General features: G+C 31.4%; 3 protein-coding genes across 3 annotated transcripts in view; 1 reads left to right on the forward strand and 2 right to left on the reverse strand.

The window, feature by feature from the left end:
* LOC129790342 (clavesin-2-like) overlaps nucleotides 1–24,060 on the reverse strand; it is an 891,203-nt gene that overhangs the window by 765,157 nt on the left and 101,986 nt on the right. The window lies entirely within an intron of this gene.
* Nucleotides 68–322, reverse strand: LOC129790419 (SRA stem-loop-interacting RNA-binding protein, mitochondrial). Its single transcript, XM_055827907.1, has one exon. It carries the CDS (start codon nucleotides 320–322, stop codon nucleotides 68–70), a length of 255 nt encoding a protein of 84 aa, XP_055683882.1.
* Nucleotides 846–24,060, forward strand: part of LOC129790413 (ubiquitin-like protein 3) — a 39,827-nt gene continuing 16,612 nt past the window's right edge. The window contains exons 1-3 of the mRNA XM_055827899.1: nucleotides 846–2,004; nucleotides 21,435–21,543; nucleotides 21,979–22,143. Of these exons, the coding sequence (XP_055683874.1) occupies nucleotides 1,975–2,004; nucleotides 21,435–21,543; nucleotides 21,979–22,143 (304 nt within the window). The 5' untranslated portion in view covers nucleotides 846–1,974. The remainder of the gene's footprint in view (nucleotides 2,005–21,434; nucleotides 21,544–21,978; nucleotides 22,144–24,060) is intronic.

The following is a 24,060-nucleotide window of genomic DNA, read 5'->3' on the forward strand; positions in this document are numbered from 1 at the left end:
TCTTCCGGAGAGATTTACAAACTAATTAATATGTATATTATTGTGTGAACTACTGCTTTGTTGGACTTTAATTGTTACTCTGCTCCACATAGAGGTTGTATCCTTCCAGCACGTGTTGCCGTTTACTTTCTACATTTTCCAGAGTTTCCTTGTTTACACTGACAAAGCCGTATCCTTGGGAAAGGCCAGTATTCTTATCAAATACCACGTTTGCTTGGAAAACGCGGCCAAATTCAGAGAAATATCCACGCAACTCTCTACTACCAACGGTCCAGGGAATGTTCCTTACGAATAACTTGTAGACACTTTTCGTGCTGGCCATTACAAAATCCAAGTACTGTCAATGTGGAGTTTTTTCTAAAAATCAAATTGGAAAATATTATTTTCTTTACGTGAAAAATGCAGAATTTGTAGGTTAGATTACTTTTTACTTCACAAAAACACAAAGCAAAACACGTGTAGAGGGCGCTATGATGTATGGGAAACTTTTATTTTGGTGGGGGGCATGTTTCTTAGGCAAATGTTTTTGTCATGTTTCATAAATATTTTGAGTTTCATGCTTGGAAAAACATCCAAAGTTCCAATAGAAAATTCGTGGGATTTTCTGCTTTAGTTCATAAATTAAATTCATAATTTTGTTTTCAAAAACAACAAAAACATGAAAATTACGACAAAGTTAAGCTTCATCATTGGAATATCCACAAATAAATTGAATTCAAAGGTCTAAACTTTTCAATGCAAGACACATTTTGGAAAACTTCTTCAGGAACACCACGGAGAACCATATGGAATGGTCGGAAATGTCTGTGGAAATATTCGCGGAACACTAAGATGCTTCTTCACTGCTCACTACTTCCGCCATTGGGTTATCTCTCCCTCTCAAGTCCGAGCAAAAATAAAAAGAAAAGAGTTTGTCACAAGAATTGAGAATGTCGAGGTGAAATGTGTTAAAAAGTGCACAAAGTGTGAAGTGGAAGTGTCTGAGAGCCATTCCTGCAGTCATCTGCTTGGAAAAATCCCTGCAACAGTGAAATTTTCCGTGTCCCAGTTTTTCTGCTCAACAAAAAAGTGCGAGAGAGAGAGGAAGAGAGATCTTGGCTGTTTGGTGTAACAAGAAGAAAAAAAATTAACACCCAAATTTTGAGGTGTTTTCACCAAGTTTGCGTGAATTTGTTGTGATTATTGGGGGGAAGAGTGCTCGGGTGACACAAAAAGCATGATCCTGCGGTAGAAAAGGGGGATTTTCCATGCGAAAATTGAACACAAAAAAAGAGAACCCATTTGGAAAGTCCATGAAAATTGAGTGCGCAGTGGGGAAAAGTTGGAGTGTGTGACTCCCATTGTGAAGGCTGGCTGCACTTTTTGAGTGAAAAAAAAAAGCCCACAGAAAAGGCAAGATCTTGCGAAGAATTGTCCTTTCTGGGTAAAAACAACAAGAAATAGAGCTGCTTGCGTGAGAGTGTTGCAAGATATTGCGTAAATCATTGTGAGTGCAGGCACTGAAGGCACAAGAGGAGAGAAGGAAAAGATTGTGGAAGGAAAAAAAAAGAAACAGCAAAAGATTGGAGCAGAATCAGAGGAATTATCGTATCCGGAGTGGAAATTCTACTATCTGTGAGAACACTGAAGTCACAAGTGGGGCATTTTGTGGTGGAGAAAGTGCAATTTTGGGGTAAAAAGCCACTCCCGGATTACTTTTGATCTCCCGGATTCATAGAGAGTCCCTATTCATCTTCTCTACAGCATCATCCTAGAGGCTCTGAGGTGCACCCCCATAGAGGACAACTACCTGCCAGTTCACAAAAGAAAACAAAACCCACAAAATTGTTTGTGCAAATTGTCCTCAAAAGAGAAGGAAAGAAAAAAGAATTTGTTGGTGATTTACGGTGTGTTTCAGGGCCTGTAAAAGTGGAGGATTTCACGGAGAAGTCCATTGAAATATTTCCTGTGTGTGCGAGGGATATCACACCGAAGATGTCTTCGAAAAATATACCTGCAGATAAGGTGAGTCTTTCTTTTACCTGTGCACCACAAAATTTCAGCAGAGCCTTTGTTTGAATCTAAGGGGAAGTGCTGGCTCACAGTCAGCTGATAAGCTTCTCTCTCGTGTATACCTACATTATTCCGTCACAGCGCCCCAAAATAGCTTGTCAGCTACACACAGACATTTTTTACGTGCGATTGAAGGATTAGTTGGCGTATGCACGAAAATACTCATAGCCCCAAACATTTCGCCCCCACATTCATCAATCATTGAGGAATTATTTGCAATAAATATTATGCACTCGGCATTATTGATTTCTGCTGTCGTGGGAGAGAGTGAGAACCTGCTGACACACCTCCGAATTTTCCAGGCAGAGCAAAATACATTTATATATGGTACAGCTCGATGCACAATCGCTGGGGCTAAATAAAAAATCATTAGGGGTGTCCCTGACGTTTTTTAGTGTGCCCCCATTCTGTGTTTTGAATAAAAAAAGAATGAAAGTCAGTAAATGGGGAATGTAAAAGAATTATTCTATCTGTACCTAAAGAATAAAAAAAAATAAATATTAAACAATACATCTAAGGACGTAGCCATAAATCTATCTATCTAAAGGACTCTAAAAATGAATAAAAACGCCTTTCAGAGTCTAGGTTTATTAAGAATGTACCAATATTAACAGTTGTTGCATTTAAATTGTCAGTTTTGTTAGTAATATTCTGATGATTGAACTTCCTTTTCTAACGATTGACGATTATTTTAAAAATTGACTTTATTTTTCGAGTAGGTATTATATTTAGTTTTTTTTCCTGAAAAATCCCTGGCTCCGTCACTGAAAACATTCACAAAAAAAGGATTGATATTTTAATTTTAAATAACCCCTTTATGCAATTCTTGCACAATTTTTCAATGTATTTTTGCATAGAAAACATAATTAAGTTTGTGAAAATTTCTTGCATTGTGGGATCATAAAAGAAATCTGGTTATTGACATAAAAAAAGACGATATAATAAAGCTTTTATCAGACTATTTGTCATTTTATTACTCTTTTGCATTTTTCTTTTCTCTGAAGGATTCACAAGCAAAATATCTACTATTCTTACTCAATATTCTTTTCCTTTTGAGTAAGTTCTAAGAGAGAGTGAGTGAGTTGATTTATCTCTACAGATCTTCAGTGTGACCGCATTAGCATAAATTTCTTGGAACATACGAACTATTTCCCCATCTCTTATAGGAGAAATTATTATTGAAAAGAATTTCCATTTGTGCCTTGACATTTTTCCTCTTTTTTTTATTTCTAACACTCTATTCTCTGATGAAAAATAAAGAAGAGAGAATATTTTGTGCACAGAAAAAGGAATTTTTGAGAGAGTCTCCTTGCAATTTGCTATGCAACTGTCTCCCTTGATTAATTTTCACACGGAAGAACCACACTCTTTCTCAATTTCTCCTTTCGTGAATTATTTCTTCTCACGTCACAAGGAAATGGATGGTTTTGAGAGCTTTATTCGTTTACTTCCACACCCCGCTTTTCTTCCCAAATATACTCAACATTGATCATTTGCCATTTGGGATTTTTATTCTTCCATTTCCACTCCTTCTTATGAGTTTCAGGGAAACTTGAGGGGATATTTTTTTTCTTTGCAATAATAAAGTATGTGTCTACAACGGAATGACTGGTGTTTATCCACATGTGAAGGGGAAATGCGAAATTCCTGTTGGGTATATATTTTTAATTAGAGCTCCGTGGGATTAAGTGAGTGGAGTTGGATTAAAAGTTTCTCTAAACAATATGATATATTTATGTAATCATCTGTCTCACAATGTGCTCCAGTCCAGGTTATCCAAATAATACTCTCTCTCTCTCTTGAGATTCTACAACACATTGCTCGGGTATTTCTCCATGCCACGAATTTATTGTCTCTGTTTTGACCTATTAAAGTTTCTCTCAACAATTTCAACAGGACGTTGAACGTCTCTTAAATGATATTTTTTTTTAAAATAAAGAAACAATAGTTTGCGGGTCTTTTGGAACATCTTTCTCATTCTGGAAGCACTTGCTGAAATTGTTTTGTCTTTTTTATGACTTTGTGTGTGACTTTTGGGGCAAAAAGAAATTAAATGTGATTGTATTTAATTTCTCTTCGCTTGGTATGAGATTGCGGCGTTTGGCGCAACAAACAAAAATAAATAAGAGGTGTCTCTTTTCTCAGAAACTTTACTTTATAGAATTTAATTAAAAAGCCTTAACATCCATCCGTTTGAGTTGTTTTTCTTTTCTATTTTGTTATTATAGTGTTGAATTCTTGGGTCAATTGTGATTCAAAGAATAAAATGACCACGCAGTAAGAAAGAGAGATAAACTGAAAAGAAAATATTTTTATTAGATCCATCATGAGATATTATGTATATAACGTACTTATATACTGTCAAGACGCATAGAGATGTTGTTGATTGTTTATATTCTCTGTGTGGTGCAAAAGGAAAATTCTCTTTCTTGTCTCCAACTTGTGTGTCAATCACCTTAAGCATTGAGATTACTCTCAACAATGCATTGGTGTGTGAAAATTTTCTCAGCATGGGGTCTCAATGGGTTGCCTTATCATTTGTATTTATCCAATTTAAAAATATATTGAGTTGTATTTTGTAAAATAAAAATAGAGGAGGGAAGAAGATGTGAACAAGAAAAAAAAGCACAAAGTGTTTGACTTCTGAGAATCTCGAATTTTCATTCAGGCACACTCTTTGGGGTGAAATGATCTTAATTGACAAATACGCTACATATTATATAAAGAAGAAAAATATAATCTTGAGTTATTTTCAATAATAGACAGGGGCGTAGTTAGAAATATAATTAAGGAAGTATTTTTGAGATTTTTTTTAATTCGAAGACGATGAAAATGGATAAAAATTTGATTTGGCATTTCTTTACATTCTTTTGACTCTCTTCTTCTAACGGTTGATGATAATTTTTATCGTTTGACGTTTTTTATTTAACGTTTGACGGTTATTTTATGACTTTGACATTTCTTGTCTTACTTCTGACACTTCTGTTCTAAGGTTTGAAGTTTATTTTTATAATTTTCAAGTTTCAAAGTTATCCAATTTGACATTTTTTTCTTCATAACGTTGACATTGCTTCTCAATGTTTAACGTTTGTTTGAAATGTTTGTCGCTTTTTTCTAACGTTCAATATTTTTATTACGTCTGAGAATTCTCTGTCAAAATTGTTTTTATGTAATTTTAGCCAGGAAATTTTCTTTTTTTTTTGACTTCTAAAGAAAAGTCTAAATTTCCTGAATTTCCACAAGGTCTCTAAACACCTAAAAAACCTTCCTGGCTACGCCCCTGAGTGAAAGAAAATAGTAATATTTTTATGTAATTACAAATAATTCAAATCAGATAGATTAAAAGTAATTAAAATTTATTTGGAACACTCTGGAAACTAATACCTCATTAGAGGGTTAAATAACTCTTCAACAACTATTTAAAATTAAAATGATGGACTGCGATCATGAAGAAGAGGGTCAAGGTGTCTTTCCTTCCTCAAACTTGGCATTCTTCCATTGAGGCTTTTCCTTTTTCCACATTGCCAGCCACACGACGAGGTTTTCGCATCTAAAAGAAAAAATAATGAAAAGAAGAAGTAAAAAAAAAACATTTTGATGTTCTTGAAATAATTAGGCAATTCGACAAAATAACCATAGAGGATTGTAAAAATTTTGAAATATTTTCAACAGCTTCCACACACTAAATTAATACGATTTATTACAAAATCCATTTAGAGCAATACACTGCATACAATGTTCCCGAGAAGGAGGGGGCATTTTCCTCACACAGCAGCTGGAAGATAGAAAATATAAAATTAAATACATTTTTTATTACACAGTAGAGTGAACACAGACATTTTGGTGTCACACACAGCGTGAGATACTTGGTTTTATTCCTTAGATGAGACACAGTGTGGATGAGAGGAAGAAAAAAGAAAAGATAAGAGAAAAATTTCTCCATGGGGAGTGAACGACTGGATCATTGGCACTTGGTGCTTTTTCCCTTTTTTATTTAATCGTTACCTTATATACTATATGTATGTATATAATCTTTGTCTCTCCTACCGAGTAGTATTATAAAAGAGAATCTCAAGAGTGAATGAATTGTGTGTTTATCTGTGTGTAAAATGAGTTTCTGTAACGGTAATCAGTGAGAAGATTAACTAGTTCTTGGTGTCTCTGGAAAATCGATTAAGGAACATGATGCTTTTTTTTCTTCAATTGCGCTCTACTGTCTGTGTAGCATATAATATGCTTTTTTTACATCAATGGAAATTTCTTTAATTTATTTTTTTTTATTTAACTTCCACGCCATGTCTTTTGTTGAAAGCATGCAGAGCTTTTCTTCTTATTCAATATGTTTACTTTTTGCATAAGAAAACTTTCAACACACAGAGAGCAACATCTTCGCATGTAGGTAGTACTTTTGCTTGAATTTTAAATGTGTACATATTTTGTATTATTCTTGAAATGCTTTTAACAATCAATACCAGACAAAATATCAAAGAGGAAAATATTTTTTTTTTAGAATTTTCTCTCATTGCAATAAAAGCTTCTCTTATTCTCATGGTGATTTCTATTGTGTAAAATATTGTCAGTGATGATTGAATAGTTGAATGAACAAGAAAAAAAAACTTTAAATAATCACGAAAAGAGTTGCATGAGTGAAAAAAATTATAGTCAAATTGGATTGAATTTTCCCAAGAAGGAATTTTAGCAAAAAAAAAAAGAAAACAAATAAGCATTTCCATGAATTTGCAATATCTGGATGAGAGTTGGTTATGCAATATGCTGAGGTTTTTTTTTCCTGTGGTCGTGGTGTCTATAATAACGCTACAAGTGTTACAACATTAATAATAATAATCCATAAGAATGGTCTATTTTAGAACACAATCTTCATTATTTGCGTAAAAGAGCAGAGTAGCAATAAAATATCCAAGGAGAATTGCTCTTCATATTTAATGGAAACACTCTCATGAAAAAAGGTGGAAGAAGAAAATGAGTGGGTTTTTGGAGGCTCTCATAGTTTTAATGGTAAAATAAAATGTTTTTTTTTTAAATAAACAGTCTCAGGAGAATCTTCTAAAAGGTATATAAAATTTATAATGACCCCGAAGAAATTACTAAACAGTTTTTTTTTAATTTGTTGAAAATCTTATATGTTTTACTTTATGTTACATCTGTTACCTTCATAATTGTGGTTTTAAAATTTTTAATTCAGATTACGTGGAAATTTTAGTAATAAAATTCATTTTGTTGACGGACAAAATCTTAATATTTTGCAGTGATTATTCTACTTGTTCTACTAGAAAGTTAATTCAAAGGAATTAGTAGGTATGTCTTTGTCTATATTGGAGCAAAAGAATATTGTAGAGAACTGCAAAAATTTTTCTATAAATTCATGTGATATTTTGGCATTGAGAAGGGTGTGTATTTGAGCACCGAAAAGAGGGGTTGTTCTTGGTGAACAAAGACGGAGAAAAAGCTAGAAATAAATAAAAGGCGAATGTGGTGTAATAAATGTCATCCGCTTTCCATTGACTGAGAGAGAAGTGAGCTTTTTTCTTCACTTCTATTTGGCATGAGAGAGCCTGCAAAGGGGGTGGAGGTTGTGGTGACTTTTTGGACTTATCAATGTTATACTATGGGGGGAGGGATGAGGGTGAATTAAGTTAGGGATGAGTTGTATGCTTCAATGTGTCGGGTAAGTCCGCTAGTTGTTGCCTATTTAAGCCTCTTTTATGGTGAAAGAGGGTTGAAATACACCCTTAAAATGGTTGAGGGTGTTGTCGTCTGCTCTGTGTCAAATAATAATACAAAATCGGGATTTTCCAACAGATGAAAATGTGAATTATTTTCTGAGGAAAATCACAATGTTATTTTATATCAACTTTGTGTGGTGAATTTTTAATCGATTTCTTTATCAATTGTGCGAGAGAATTCCAGCAGATAATTTTTTCCCCACATATCCTGAACGTTTTTTCCACTATGGTGATACATATAATAAGATTTTAAAAACAATGAGTAATTAAAATTCGTTTTTTATTCTTAAGTTTTAAGCTAAATACAATTTTCACATTGTGAATCATTAGGTTTTTACAAAAACATTTCTTATATTTTCTTGGAAGGAAATCTGTATTGAAGGGGTAATAAATAAAACATGATCTCTGTAATAAAATTCTTTCTCATTGTTATTAACTTTACGATTTTATAAACTTTTTTTTTCTCAAGAATTATTATGATTTTTTTAGGAAAAATGTCAAAAGGATTTTTTTAATGTGACCTATTTAATCACTTTTTAATCATTTTAGACGTCGACCTACATTTTCTTTATGCTCAACTTGAATAATTTGCTTTTTATTATGCACTATGTACATTATGTTGCTAATTAAGTAAATTGTGTCTATGTGTGAGTCAATAAGTGTTAAGAAAAAAATATAATTAATACCATTTAGGTTGGAAATTGTGAAATACGAAAGGAAGAGAATACCTAATAAATCGCGATAATATTACAATGATAATCTACATACATATCTTGTGTCTTCTTCTTATACTCTGTTATGTTCTTTGTGTGTAATTATGTACAATAATAGTTAATAATGTGATGTAATTGTGTTTTAGCGAGAGATTAATGAACAAGTTTCAATGATGAAATGGAGAATTGTGCAAAAGAAACGTATATAATTGAGCAACTGTTTCTATATTTGGGAATTCAGTGTGAAAATGAAGAGGAATCTGAATTATCATTGTTAGCTCAAATTTTATGCTTCACTTGGACATTTCTTAGTCGTTTAAGATTCACGAATTGATACAGATATTTAAATTTTTTAAGATATTAAGTTGTTGTTCTTAACTTTTGTTGCGGATGGAAACTTTTAAATACCCATAAGAATGAAGTGACTGATATTGATAATGATATCGGAGTTGTTTAATAAATTGATCAAATAGATTCACAAATTCATATAGTAAATCACGCTTAATTGTACAAAAATGCCTGAATTCCTATAGATTCTTTTTCATTACACTTTGTGAACTGATTTTTCGATTTTGGACATTTACAATGCAATTATCTCTTATCTTTTATCTACAATTGTTTTAATCTCTATATTGAGAACATTGACGCTGATGACGGCACTAGAAGTCCTTCGCACATGATAATTTCCATGTTTTCCCTGATCTACCTGTCTCATTTTTTCTCAATCAATGACTGAACTTTAGAATGTATGTGAGCTTTATTGAGAACAATTTGTTTTTGCAATATAAATTGAAAAATATTCAATAGATGATTGACAATTTGTGATTTTTGTGTCTAACTTTTCAATATTGGTTCAATTACTAAACGGAACTATAAATAGGGATTATTATATACAAATAATCCAACGTTGAACTATGTATAAGCATCCTAATTTGTATTCCTGATTCCTGTTTGTTTATATATAATTTAATAAGAAATACAATAGGTACCTACATGAATATCATGATACATAATACATTATTTATTGTACATAATACATATATATTCTATTTACTACAATTTATTGCCAAAAATGTTCGAAATCTTCCAGGTAATTCACATTCTATATTCAATTAGCGAGAGTCACATCACATTCATGCTCCAAATATGTGAAGTGAGGTCATTAAAAAAGTTACTGCAGTTGCTTTGGTTTCTGGGTGTTAAACCACTCTCAGTCTCACTGACGTTTTCTTTATTGATTTTCTTGTTACAAAGTTCATATTTGTTGTTTTTTTTTTACCTTTTTCCATTACCCTTTGCTTTTGGGTTAAAGGATAAAAAAGTTTTAGGATACTGATCCAAAGTATATAGAGTAGCAGAACATGAGTGCTTCTGTCACCTTTGTAAAGTGACTTTCTTGATTAAATTGTGATGGGAGTTTTGTATTAAATTATGGAGAGAAAAGTTCTTTTATTTTAAAGATTCAATAAATTGTAGGGATACAAGGGAAAATGTTAAAGAAAAATTTATGGAAGGATGTGAATCATGGACGAAAAAAACTTTTTTATTTTATTTTTCATTAACATTATACATGTTACATTATGAATAATGCGAATGATGTCATTGTTAATGAAAACTTGGTTAACTATTTAGGCTGTATTGGTTGAAGCGTATAATATTCGTACTTGTTTTTAATAAAATGTTTTTTCTTTGCAAAATAAATCATTTTCTTTGTTTTATATAATGATAATGTTTTTAAATTTACATTTTATGTGATTAATAAATGTAAATTATGACTTTTTTTTCCAAAATTAGGTAAATTTTAGTTGAAACTGGTATAAGTAGATTCTGCTTTTTGGCTTTGGACGATTCAAAGATGCTTGCTATACGTCATAGATTACAAATCTTTAATAGTTTGTTTCTCCCATTCTATAAAATAGTGCATTATATCTCATTGAATAAAGTTTTTTTTTTTTACTTCTTTCATACCTTCATTCTCTGTGCATTATGCGCGGTCAATGTACCTTCCTTCTAATAAAGTATTGTATATACAATATACATACATAATATGATGATTCAAAATTACAGTCGATAACAACACAATAATCCCCGCATATTAAAGTCTTGGTGGTGTATGTATTGTTATCATGAGTGAATCTAAAAGCTGCTTCCCTCTCATGTCTACACTTTTTTTTTTCTTCAAACCATACAAAAAGGGAAAGAAAGAAGAAATATTGAGGCTCAGTGATGATAATTTGCGGCGGAAAACAATGCCTGGCCATGGTGGGTTGTTTTGCACATATGGCTGGTCGCAAATTCAACTTCTTCTTTATCGTCTTTTGCATTGAATCACTCTTCTGTAATTTAATTCAATCTACCAATGTGTTTTGTTTTCTTACTCTTTTGCCAAGAGGTGTATTGATTAAAGGGTTTTATTGTGTACAGTGGGTATGTGCAGTGAGACATTACATATAGAAACTTTCACTGAAAAAAAAGAAGACAATTTTATATCACATCGTCTCACTTCTCGTCACGCACTTATTTGTAATGTGACACGAATAAATTATGTTGTCAGATATTAACTTGATAATTTTATCATTTGTTATATCAGTATGACAGATAATGTGAAACACAACCTTTTTGCACTTTTAGGGTTATATATTTGCGTAAAAGAAACTTATTTTAATACTAATTAATATTGAATTTAAATCTTGAGTTGAACTGAAAAATACTTCAAAATCAGGCCCTACATGACTTAATAAATTACAGGTTGATGCACAAACTTTCTAAGGGTCAGAACTATAATTTTCAAAAGCTTCATATAAAATGATCAAAGATTAACTAAAAGAGATGTAGCATAGTACATTATGTATATTTACTGAAAAAAAGAGAACAATGTGAAAATGTCTTCTGTGCAAACAGGAAGTTTAATATGATCTTTTGAGATTTTTTCTTCCTCTGCAATAGACTACAATTTTTTTCTTCTCTCCATTCATTCCCATTTGAGTGAACGAAAGAGTAAGTCCAATATAAGCGAGTCAATGTCCCTTACATTGTGATCAACGAGTGAATTTCCTCGGCGGAAATGAAAGAAACAAATATAATACACTTTACCCAGACGAGAGAGGGTTTATCAACTTCATAAGCACATGACATTGACTAAGCTTTTCCACATTAAGCTTAGAAGTAAAGAAATATTGAGGGGAAGAAAGGGAAACCTTCGTGGTTAATTTACTGTAAGAAGTTCATTGAGAGACAAGTAATTTTCCCTCCCACAAAAGATAATTTTGCGTAAAGTTTTTTTTTTATCTTGTTCTCAAGTTCGATTTCACATTTTTCTCACTCTCAGCAAGGACAACATTCTTTTTTTTCCTCTGTCACAGTTAGAGTGACAATTGTGGGAAATTATACAGATGATGTTTATGTTGCTCTATGCTATGGCAATAACATAAACTAATGACCGATGACTTAATAGAATTTAATCTTTCATTAACTATTGAGTAAGGTATCATTTACATAAAAAAAGGAATGAGATAAATGAGATGAATTCACATCCAAAAAGCAAGAGAATCCATTTCAGAAAATTATTATAATATTGTTTATCAATTGATGTGTGAACTTTTGTAGAATGTCATTATGCGTGAGAACTTGAATGAAAATCAATTTCTAAAATTTAATATTCAAAACATTTCAGACAATGTTGGCATGGTCTATTAATTTGGAATACCAGAAGCAATATAATAACACACACCATAGTAAAATTGTCTTATTTTTATGGAGGAAATTCAAAGACTAGACAATTCAAATCACTTTCTTGTGTCCCTGTTATTGGCATGGCACACAATACCACGGAGATTCATGTAAATAATATTGCTTTATAGAAAATGTAGAAGGTTTGGGTTGCTCGTCAAAATATTTCGATTGAAATAACTTTGATTGGATGATAGAGAATAAATTGGTATACAGTAAAATTCCTTCGTCGTCTTCCATTTTCTCTTCCCGGGTTTGAGAAAAGAGCCAATATATACATAAGCATATACATCTAACATAAGACATACGGCATCTTCTGTTGCACCATCAATTTTGTTATTGGCTTCTTTTATTCTCTTGTCCAATGTATATTCATTCAATGATTTTATATCCACTCTATGACTCTCTTTTTCTTTTTTATTGCTGAACCATCGCATTCAGTGTTTACCCAACTTGTCTCTTCGCTCATTCAACTTAATATCACTGTCTATTTTTTATGCTTTTCCACGAGATCGATGTTTATGCAGAGCAAAATGGGCTGCTTCCTCCCTCCAACAAGGCCCATATTATTGAGATTCTATATACATACTTATATAATGTATTGCAATATATAGTCCAGCACTAGCGATATTTTGATTCATGTTCTAAAGGACATTGCATGCTTTTCATCTTGTGCACACTGGGTGGTGCTGTGCCTCAGATGTGATGTGACCTACTTTCCTGTCTCACTATTGTATGATGGCCGAGAGATGTGGCATAATGTAGTTTATTGAAGAACACCATTCGCCGTTTTTCGCTCGATAGAAAATGATGAAGAGTTTTATTCCAATATCCCTTGAACTTGTGCTCAATAAAGTTCTAATCATTTTTACAACAACAACAACAACAAAAAACTGGCTGAAAGGCAGCATTTCTTAAACCCAACGAAATAATTTTTCCCTTCACTTATTATATAGAAGTACCTACATACATTGTACATATGTAATGTATATATAAACGTAGAAAGAAGCTCCATTCAAATGCGAAAGAATCATTGAACTCAAAAGCTTCTTGTGTACAATCTTCAACTCTATTGGTAAATCAATTCGGGGTAATATATAAAGGAAAGTAATAGAGATGAAATTCTCTCATTTCTCCACCTTCTGTGCAAAGAATTATGTGGAATATGTATTAAAGAAAAACCAGACGATTCCATAACACATGCCCCAGGACGACATTACGTTATAAAATGAATGAAGGAAACAGGGAAGCATTGAGATTGATATCGGTATCTCTATTATGGTTTTTTATCTCAAATATTACGAAAGAAAATGTATCGATTTTTTTCGTTTGCCAATCAATTTTTAATAAAAAGGTTATATTACCTTAATATTATTTTGTAGACTTCTTTTTATATTAATTAATATTGCAAGAATAATGTAATAAGTACAAAAAACATTTTCATTGTTCAATAGATTTTTCTTGTCATTGTAATTCAATCAAACCAGGCATTATTTTCTTTTGGTTATCTTGGAGGAAAATATTTTCACCGTGCATCAATTGAATTTGAAAGATAAGATTTATCATGGAGCTTATGCAGGTTTTGCTAGACGCTATATAGAAATAAATATGTATGTGTCGTATACGGTGCGTTTATTGCAAATAAAGTTTCATTCAGCTGTCACTTAATTCCACTTCGTCTTTATATATAAAAGTTTACCCTTTAGAAAGCTTTTTCCACATTCTCTGTTGAAAATAAAGTTTTCATTCCTTTTCGCTAGCTTTACTATCTTTTCCTTCACACAACATCCTCTACATGGTCACATTTTCTTTTCCATTTACACTTCCTTACATTTGGTAGTATTCATTTTCAATTCTGTTCTTATAAGAATTTTTTACATAAGAATTTTTCTATTCCTTTGGGAATTGGTCGAGTTTTGAGTGGTGTGTAAGAGTACCGTTTATGACCTGTAGGAGTTTCTAAAAACAATTTTACATACGACGTTTCGAAGGCTTTATTACCTCTTCTTCAGGTCTGCAAAGTTTGAAAATAATTTTGTTCTAATTATTCGCTTTCACATTCACTTTAAAATTTGATTCTTTGGAATTAAAATAAAATGATCTACTAAAAAACAATTTTTAACAAAGTTAGGTACTTTTAGCATAATTTTCTGTTGTAACTCTCTTTTCTCCAAGGAGTGTAGTGTATCTTGGAAACCATGTAAGGTATAAATAGTAACGTGATGTAGTTTTATTGTGAGACAACGAGTGACGAAGACGAGGGTGGCGAATGTTTCTTATCGTATGGACTGAGCGTTCCTTTTGGAATATGTGAGGGATATTGAGGATATTTCAGTGAGTTCCATGTATACCGTAAACAAAGATTTGGTTCTGTCTGAACTTCTGTGAGTTTTAGGGGTGGTACATTATGTATTTAGCTAGGTAAATTCAAGTAAGAACGTATGGCGAAAATATTCACATGCTATATCGAGGGTTGGAAAATACACTATACTAAGTCGAGTTAGTATAGTATATTTTTAACGCATTTTTCGATAGCTTTTGATGTCCTTCATCTTCCCTCAAAAGGACAAATTCGAATATTTGTTCCCTACAAAGTTACAGCGAAAACTGTAAAAAATTTTACATAAGAAGCAATGTAAATCTCAAACTTCAAATCGCTCTCCTGAAAATCAACAAAAATGAGTTAGTATAGTATATTTTCCAACCCTCGATATATAATTATTTCTCATACTGGTGCTTTTTTTTTAAGAGGAGCTTTAGTATTATACCTCAAAGCATTTTAATTCATTCGATGATGCTCTTTAATCTTCTGATTTGATATTTTGTAGGCACGATTCTCTGCAATTAGATATTTATTTGTGAACTATGTTATAGAAATAAATAAGTAGGTATATGAAGAATGTATTTCGATTAAATTTACAGTTAAGAAATATATAAAAACTTCAAGAATGATTTAAAATTTTACCGTTTCGTACTCAATTTCAATTTGAATTTTTTTTATTGGTTTCAGTGGGTGAAAAGAAGGAAGTATGTAAGACAATGTATATATAGAATTAATTGTAAATGCAATTATTATAATTTCTTTCTCATCAAAACTGTTTCTCTTTTTTCGGTGTGTGCTAAAAATTTATTCTAAAGTGGTTCAAAAACTCTTCCCTTTTTCTTCATTCACAAATATGTATGTATGAAAAAAAATTGGTATTCACATCAGCAATTCTTATTTCAATGGAAATGTTATGCGAATAATAAATGAGGATTAGAATATTGAGGTGGATTTATTGTTGTATGTAAAACACAAGACATTCAATTTCAAATACTGTGATTTCCCGTCTGAAGTAAAATTTCAAGAATACCACGGGGAAGAGTTCATGCAGACAGTTAAAAAAATTGACTATTAAATGTGTTAAGTGATAAATACAGTGAGGATTCAAATTATGATAATATCACATGTTTATTTTTTGTGTTATTATTTGTTAATGTTAAGAAATTACACAAAACCTCCACATTTGCGTCTACATCTCCTGTGTACTGTGCCATAATTGTTCGTATAATATAAAATACAGTCGTAATGGGACAGAGAATCTTGACAATAAAAACAATAAAAATTAAATATGATAATTGAAATGTGTGTTAGTATCTTTTTTTGTTGTTGTAATTCTGTGACTCGAGCTTTGCTTTACACGTGTGATTTAATGAGAAAAAACCCAAGTTATGAATCTCATTTAGCTTGAGAAAATAACTGCGAAGGAAGGATAAAATTTATCTAGGTGTAGTTATATTGTTTGAGTATCTAACCCAGGGGATTGTCTTCTAAATGTATCAATTATATAGTTATCTTTTTTCCACCTACTTCATTTCTAGACTCTTCGCAAATTTTATCATTCTTGGTGAATTAGAAGCTCCTTTAGACACTTAAATCTGTTAATTGAGATAAGAAGATAATAATGTAGGGGTTTGAGTGAAAAACTTGCACAATGGTAGATACCTAAACATTATGTTCTTCATTATATACTGTTCTTATGGTGGGTGAATGATATACGACATACTACATAATGAAGGAATATAAGTAAAAGTAATCTGTTCAAGGAGTTTATGTAAGATTAACACTTAATGAGAGGAATCATATAGAATTTATGATAGTTATTTCTATATGAAGATTATTTCAATGGATGTAACTATATAACTTTCCTTTTCAAGAATGTTTTCCTTATATAGTTTACATTAGTTATTAATAAGATAATCTGAAAAGAAAGAAAGACTCTATGTGTATAGGTTTACGTTTAATATAAAAAAATGAAGAGAAAGGGTTCATTAAGTTTGAAAAAGAATATTTGCTTCTTGGATATCAGGCAAATTTTTAAATTGAATGTACTTTTATGCAATTTTCCTCTATTCTGATGAAAAATGCATTTTTCTTAAACCTTTAGTTAATCTCTCAAATATCAAAAGAATACCTAAAGAATTATCCTGCGTGAGGATTTAACTCTTAAGGATCGATTTAGTACATTTATTTACTACATTTTATCCAGTGATTTCTTACTGTCCTTAAGGGGCGTTAAGGACCGTGATAGGTTAAGGGTTAAACCGTTAATTCATACCCAACTGTGCAGATTTAAAACTGGATCAAAACTCTAATACATAAACGTCTAAAATTTCTTCGGGTTCGACGTATAATTTATTAAAAATGTTCATGAATGGAGAACCAGATTCCCAAATTAAGTCATTTACGTGAATGGCATAAAAGCTATTGATCTTTTAGTGACAAGTAATGTGAGTCCTACATATGTATTGAATAAGGGCAAAATCTCAGAGAAGGAAGATACTCTGATTTTCTTTTGTTTATCTTACTGAATACTTTATGAGACCCTTCCTAGAATTATGTGTTTCATCCTCAAATTCCTTCATTTGACACTATTTAATACTCTATATGAATTGTACATAATATAAGAGCTATTTCTTATAATTCCCTCAATGTTCCCATGCAAATGAGTCACAGACTGTATGAGTTATGTGGTTATATGTATAAGTATTTCTTATTTTGGCTCTAAAATCTGTTGCTCATTTGAGTTGGTTTGTGTTTTCATCGATAGAGACTTTTTAGAAAGTTGTTTCCATTTCATTTTCTGTATCTCAATTTTCTGTTACTTTTAGTTCATATACCTTGATACTTTGGTTAGTATAGAAGAGTGTGTTTGTTTGTTTATAACTCCCTTTTTTGCTGTGCGTGTGATGGTGCGTTTATGTCAGCGACAAATCCACGTGATTTCCATTAATTCAACTTTTTTCCCACAATTTATTATTATTATTATTATTAATTCTGGTAGTAAGCAGCGCGAAGTGGCAATTTTAAGCCAAAAAAATTAAATAAAAATAATCAATTTTCGTTGTATTCGTACGAAAAAAAAAATATTGTGACCACACACCAATGTTTCAAGAGTCACTTTCAACACTTCTTGTTAATGTAATCCACTTGAGAAATTTTGAGAGCAATTTTTCACACATGTCTTTTATTTATTGACTGAGAAATATCCAAAAAATTTGTAACTTTCAATGGGACATTGGTATATGGAATGAGGTGAATGAAATATTTGAGTTACAAAGAAAATATAAGAACAACTCTGTTTGGCTTTTTTTGAGTTATTTTGTAGGTTTGGAAAGTTCTCGTGATCTCGTTTAGAAGAAGGATTGAGGAAAAAAAAGTCGAATTCTCCCAAAACTCTCTGAACACCAAAAGCAAAAGGAACTTTTTGTCAGCTTGAGTTCTCTTTGGAGTCTCGGCATATAATCTAAAAGGGAAAAAAGTAATTATTTTAAAAAGTCGTACTCAATGTGAGTAACATAGCATTTAGAGTAATGCAAAGGTAAACAATTAAGACAATCGTGGAAACATCATTCCATGCTGTGGAATAAATGCCACAACCACAAATACTTGTCCTGGTTATTTCTCTTGGTGAGCATGACGAGGTTGGGTGTTTCAAAATTTTTATAAGAAACTCACGTTTTATACAATTTTCTTTGTTCTTTTGCAAATAAAAAAAATTCATACCAACAAAAAGATTCATAATATGGATTCAAGCGAGGCATTTTACACACGAGCAACACCACAATAAATCCGCAATCAAATTTACAAGATCTCACAGTCATTTTTGCTAAAACTCATCACATGATTTACCAGACTTTTCTCCACTTCTTGTTCATCCCAGTTATTCCAAGCAGAATATAAGACTTTTGTAATATATAATGACTCTTTTTCTTACAAACAAGCTAAACATGATTAAGCATAAGATGTGAAAAAGAGTGTATGATTTTTTTTAGAAGATGTTCTCTAAAGGAATTATATTTTTTAAAAATGATTCCCGGAAGGACTTAAAATCCCATTTTTTTTATATAACTAAAAATATAACTTTTTTTTTCATTGGTAGTCGTTGATCTAGAATTGTTTTTTTTTCAACGAAAAAAAAAACAGTGTCAAGTTTATGAAAATACTTTGCGTGTGCGTGAGTTGTAGCAATAACATTGAAAGTCACATCTTGATGATTTCAAAATAATAATAAAAAAAGTAAATGAAACACTAATTTTTTTAGTGTCTCCAGAAGGAATGAACACGTGGAAATGAATTGAATAAACTCAAAGAAGGACACTTATTGTTGGTATCGTATATTTTTGGTGACATTTTGTCTTTGAATATTTTGCTAAAAATATCATCTTCCCACTGACATCATATTATGAATTCGGTGTGAATTCTCTATTGCAGGAAATTCGTTGACAAAATCATACGCAGAGAATTTTCAATGAAAATACACGGAAGACTTTTGAATGCATAATGAATTTTCAGAATATTGGTAATTTATGTTTGTTACAATAATAGGTAAAAGTAAAATGATAAAATTTATTAAAATATATAGCATTGTTTTTGGAGGATACATTACAAAACGTTATGTACAATAAAACAATTATAAAATTATTCAGGAATTCTGAAAATTATTGAAATTAAAAAAAATCTTAAGAGAGAATAAAGATTTTTATGTAATATTGTAATAGGCTTATTTGGAGTCGATTCTGTCAAAAAAATTTTATTTTCGTTCTTTACAACTAGAAAGCTCTTATAAGATTTTGACTGTTGATAGTTTTTGATCGTTCTATTGTCGATATAAAAGAAAAATCAAGAGATTTACTATTCCAAAAATATTTTAGAACGTTCTTAGGGATTTTTGGAAAGCTTTTCCTTTTATAACACGAATAAAGAAAGAGAAGAATTGTCAAAAACTTTGAATATTTTTCAAAGAATACCACAACTCCTAAATCGCAAGGAAATATAAGATTTTTAACAGAATCGATCCCTTTGTTGCAAAGAAGTGGAAAAAAATGGTTTCCAATATTTTCTTTTTGCTTCATTAATTTTCTCTCCATTTTTACACTTTATATATCCTAAATTTTGTAATATGAAGAAAACGACCCTTTTTCTTTCATTTCTTTTGTGGCAATTGGTAAATCTTTCGTCTGCTTGTTTCAATTGAGGGCGGAAGGGTCGTGGTAGATCATAAAAGCATGACACTTTCTTGCCCTACTTTTAGGGGGTGCATATTGAGAAAAATAAGAGATTATCCGAAATGGTGATTCAAAGTCGGAAAGAAGAGTAATAAAATGTGATGAAATTGTGAAATTTTCACATTTCTTTACCACACAAAGTTTTAAAAGTGTCTCGTCGAAGTGTATTTTTGACTCCTTTCTTGTCACCTCCTATACTTTCGAATGAACCGAATGAATACACAATTTAATGCAATATTTTTCATGTCTTTCAGGTGACAGCAATTAAATTAAATTATAACTTTTGTTTAACTCCATTTTTTGTGATGTTTTTCTCAATTAAATTTAATCTTTTATGATTTATGTTTTGCTGTCTTTTTTGCGTGAGTTACTTTTAAGGATTATTGCTGCACATAAAATAATTTTATAGACGAATAGCGTTGACTTTTTGATGGGCCATTTGAGAAAATTTGCGAATTATTCGTACGTAAATGTTGGTCAAATTGTTGCTAAAGTACATCTTTTGTATTACACGTTCTTTTTTTTTTTTAATTTCAAAGGTGTCGAAAGTTTAGAAGTTTTACTTTTTATGGTTTGTATAACATCGTTAGATATTCACGATGAATAACCTTATGAAAATGTTTTTTTAACAACAGATAATTTTTACAAGGAATATTCTCAGGTTAAATATGTGAAAAAAAAAAACTTGTTACTATTATTCTCAAGTTCAAGGTCTAATTTTTAAATCATACATATTTAGATAACTTCCGTTTGCATTATTGATAGGATTTTTCTTTCCAACGTTGCATACGAGATGAAATAAGTTATGTGAAGAGAAATTATCAAATTATGTCGATAGAATATGCAAATGGCAAAAGTCTCTATTACTTTACATATGATTTCTATTCAAGGCTCGTGTATCAGCTGTTGCTATATATTGTCATGCTATGTATGTCTTTTGTTCATTCGGTTGTGTCTTTGCAGACAAAATAAAAAAAGGTTTTTACTTCTTCAGCTTTCCTTCAGCACAATATAAATCTCCTGGAAAGAAACTCGCATAATCTAGATAAAAAATTCGATATTATTATGTACTTCCGGGACTTCCGGGAATATATGTATAATCGTCTAAATATTTAAAGAAAAAATGTGTTTTCCGGTATGTTTATTTATCAAAAATTCGCAAAAATCTCAACAATACTCATCTGTAATTCAACAAATAAATTAAATAATACCGTATAGGAAATTCATCAGTTGTGAAATACCATCTTTCCATAACGTCTGCGCGTTATAACTGACTTTCTCTGGGACACGATAAATAAAACACTTTAATAGATATATCCAGCAAAATGCCAACATGGCATAAAATATTGAACTTGACCCTATATTCCGATCATGTCGATACATATTTTATTGGGGTTGTGTCCTCTGTCGACGCTTTTTTCTCTATCTATTTCCAAAAGGGGTTGAAAAATTTATGAATATGATTGATAATGAAATTTTACACTCTTCGCTATTTTCGATGTAAAATATATTTTCAAATGTTATCAATTTTATTGACGTGAAAGTGACAAGATTCATTGAGGACGAAGAATACAAATTTTCTTGTCTTTTTGAATTCCATTTTGAAGGAAAAGGAAATATTTTAACATTTTTCTCATTTATTTTGCAGATAAATTTGCGCTTAATACTCGTGAGTGGGAAAACGAAGGAGTACCTCTTTAGTCCATCAGATTCGGCAGGTGATATCGCTCAAACTGTGTTTGACAACTGGCCAGAAGGTGAGTTTAATTGTGTTCATTAAAATTAAAATTCAAACCATCAACATAATCAGGGGGAATTATAAGTTTTAGGGAAATTCTGACACTTTCATCTTTTTGATTTCTTCTTAAATGTAATATTAATTATTACAACCTTCATTCTACACATCATAACTTGTCTTTATAATTTGTAAAAATCAACAAGGAAAAGGTAGAGCAAAAAAAGAGCGACATAGTGAAGTGTGGGTGCTATTAATGAAAACATACACAAATGGACGAAAACAAAATATATGAGGACAGACACGCAATAAAAAATTGCTTATTGATGAGTTTTCTTATTCAGATGTAAAAAAAAAATATTTTTTCTCCTTCGCTCTTTTTCTTTGCTATATGTAAAGGGAAAAAATATAAATAAAACGAAAAAATCACGCACACGAAATAAATATGTATTTCCAGATTGGGAGTCGGAAGCTGTTTCAAAAGCAGAAATACTAAGGCTGATTTATCAAGGTAGATTTTTACATTGCAACGTAACACTCGGAGCACTTGGGCTGCCTTTAGGAAAGACAACAGTGATGCATTTGGTACCGCGAGATAATTTACCGGAACCAAATTCGCAAGGTAAGAAAAAACACTGATTAAATTTTTTTTACTAAAAAAGAATATTCGATTTTTTAAAGAAGAAATTGTATTTAATATCTTTTTAATGTTTAAAATTAATTTTATCGGCAAATTTGTTGTAAAAAAGATAGTATCGCCACAATAATATTAAGTTTGCAATTTTAACGATTTGTAAGCAGCAGTAGTAATGACTATTAGTAGTATATATTCAGCAAGTGCCACTTTGAGGTAGGTCAGTGTTGTGGTGTTGTTGGGGAAGGTCAGTGATGAGTGACGTCATAGTGGAGTGGGGAAGGTCGGGTTTTTGATGGGGAAATTGAGCGAGGTCAGTGCCGTGAGGTTGTTTTTGAGGAAGGTCAGTGATTTGTGGTGACGTAATGTGGTGGACGCCATCTTGAAAATTTTATTTTATCGGCCATTTTGAATTACGTCATGTTTTTGTCTGCCATTTTGTGTGATGTCACATTTTTGACGCCATATTGAATTTTAGCAGCCATATTGAATTTTATTCCGCCATTTTGAATTTAAATCAGCCATTTTGAATTGTGATTTTTATATTTCGCCATATTGGATTTGTCCGCCATGTTGTTTTATACCGCCATCTTTAATTTATGCCCGCCATTTTGAATTCTGAATTTTTAGCCCACCATCTTGTTTTCTGTCAACCATTTTGAATTTTATGCAGCCATTTTGAATTCTGAATTTTTATTCCACCATATTGGATTTGGTTTATTAACGTTTTTAATTTTGAATATTCAATTTGAACTTTTTTGATCACCGCCATATTGATTTCGCGCCTTTGAATTGATTTTAAATTTTAAATGTTTGAATATTTAAATTATTGTAATTTTTGTAATGGAAAAAAATCTTGATAATTTATGAGATTTGAACATGCGAGGTTTGAGTGCCCAGTACGAAGCTCTAACCATTGGGCTATACAGACTTGTCAGTAAGCCCATCATAATTGTGAATCGTACATCCGACCCCCACCTTGATGATTCATATCACCCACATTAAATGAATGAAGCGTGGACGAGAAAAGAAATTTGACCACTAAGGGAATTTGCATGGAGTGAGGAAAGAAGAGTGAAACGAGACTGAGAAATTTCTGCTGACGCGCGACATTCCTAAGCGATCACCAAATGAAGTGCATGAGTTATGAGTGTTTTATTGTTGGCGGGAAAAGACATAATATATTTTCAATGTATAAATATTGCCTTTTAATTGTATGTGAATTTTCGTCTTTTTCCTCACTCTACGATCTCTGCATGGGTGTCTGATGGGGAGGGTGATGACTTTTTGTGTGGAAAGTGTATTAATTGAGGAAAATGAATAAGAAAACATTACAATTTCTCATGAAATAATTTTATTTGTTTAAGATAGTATAATATTTCTATTTTTATCAATCTCCAACTTACTGTCAAATTCAGCATAAATAATACAAGTTATAGTTTTATCAATTACCTTTGAAAACCTGGCTTCAATTCTAATTGAACCTTGATCTAAAAGTGAAAGACAACCTGTAGAATGAACATCTGGATTCAAATCATAAGCTAAAATAAAATAACCATTTTTAAAGTCTTCGTAACTTATTTTATGTCCTCTATCATCATAGTGAATATCTGTACCCGTAAATAGAGTTTGGTATGCCTTACAATATCTATCTTGTTCAAAATTCATATGTAAAGGTTGAATAGGATATGGCGTTCCATTAACAAGTAAGGAAAAATCTGAGATGTTGAAATGTTCAAAATTAAATGGATTTAAACTTTTTGTTCCTGTGTATGCCAAATTATCAACCATTGAGAAAATTAAGCGTCGTGGCAAAACTCCATGAATGATATTATTTAAATTCATTGAAGTTGAACCTGAGGGCACAATTACGGTTTTAATTTCAACTCTCTTATAATGATACGA

This window comes from Lutzomyia longipalpis, chromosome 2, assembly GCF_024334085.1.
Source record: "Lutzomyia longipalpis isolate SR_M1_2022 chromosome 2, ASM2433408v1".
In the NCBI taxonomy this organism is placed as follows: Eukaryota; Metazoa; Arthropoda; class Insecta; order Diptera; family Psychodidae; genus Lutzomyia; species Lutzomyia longipalpis.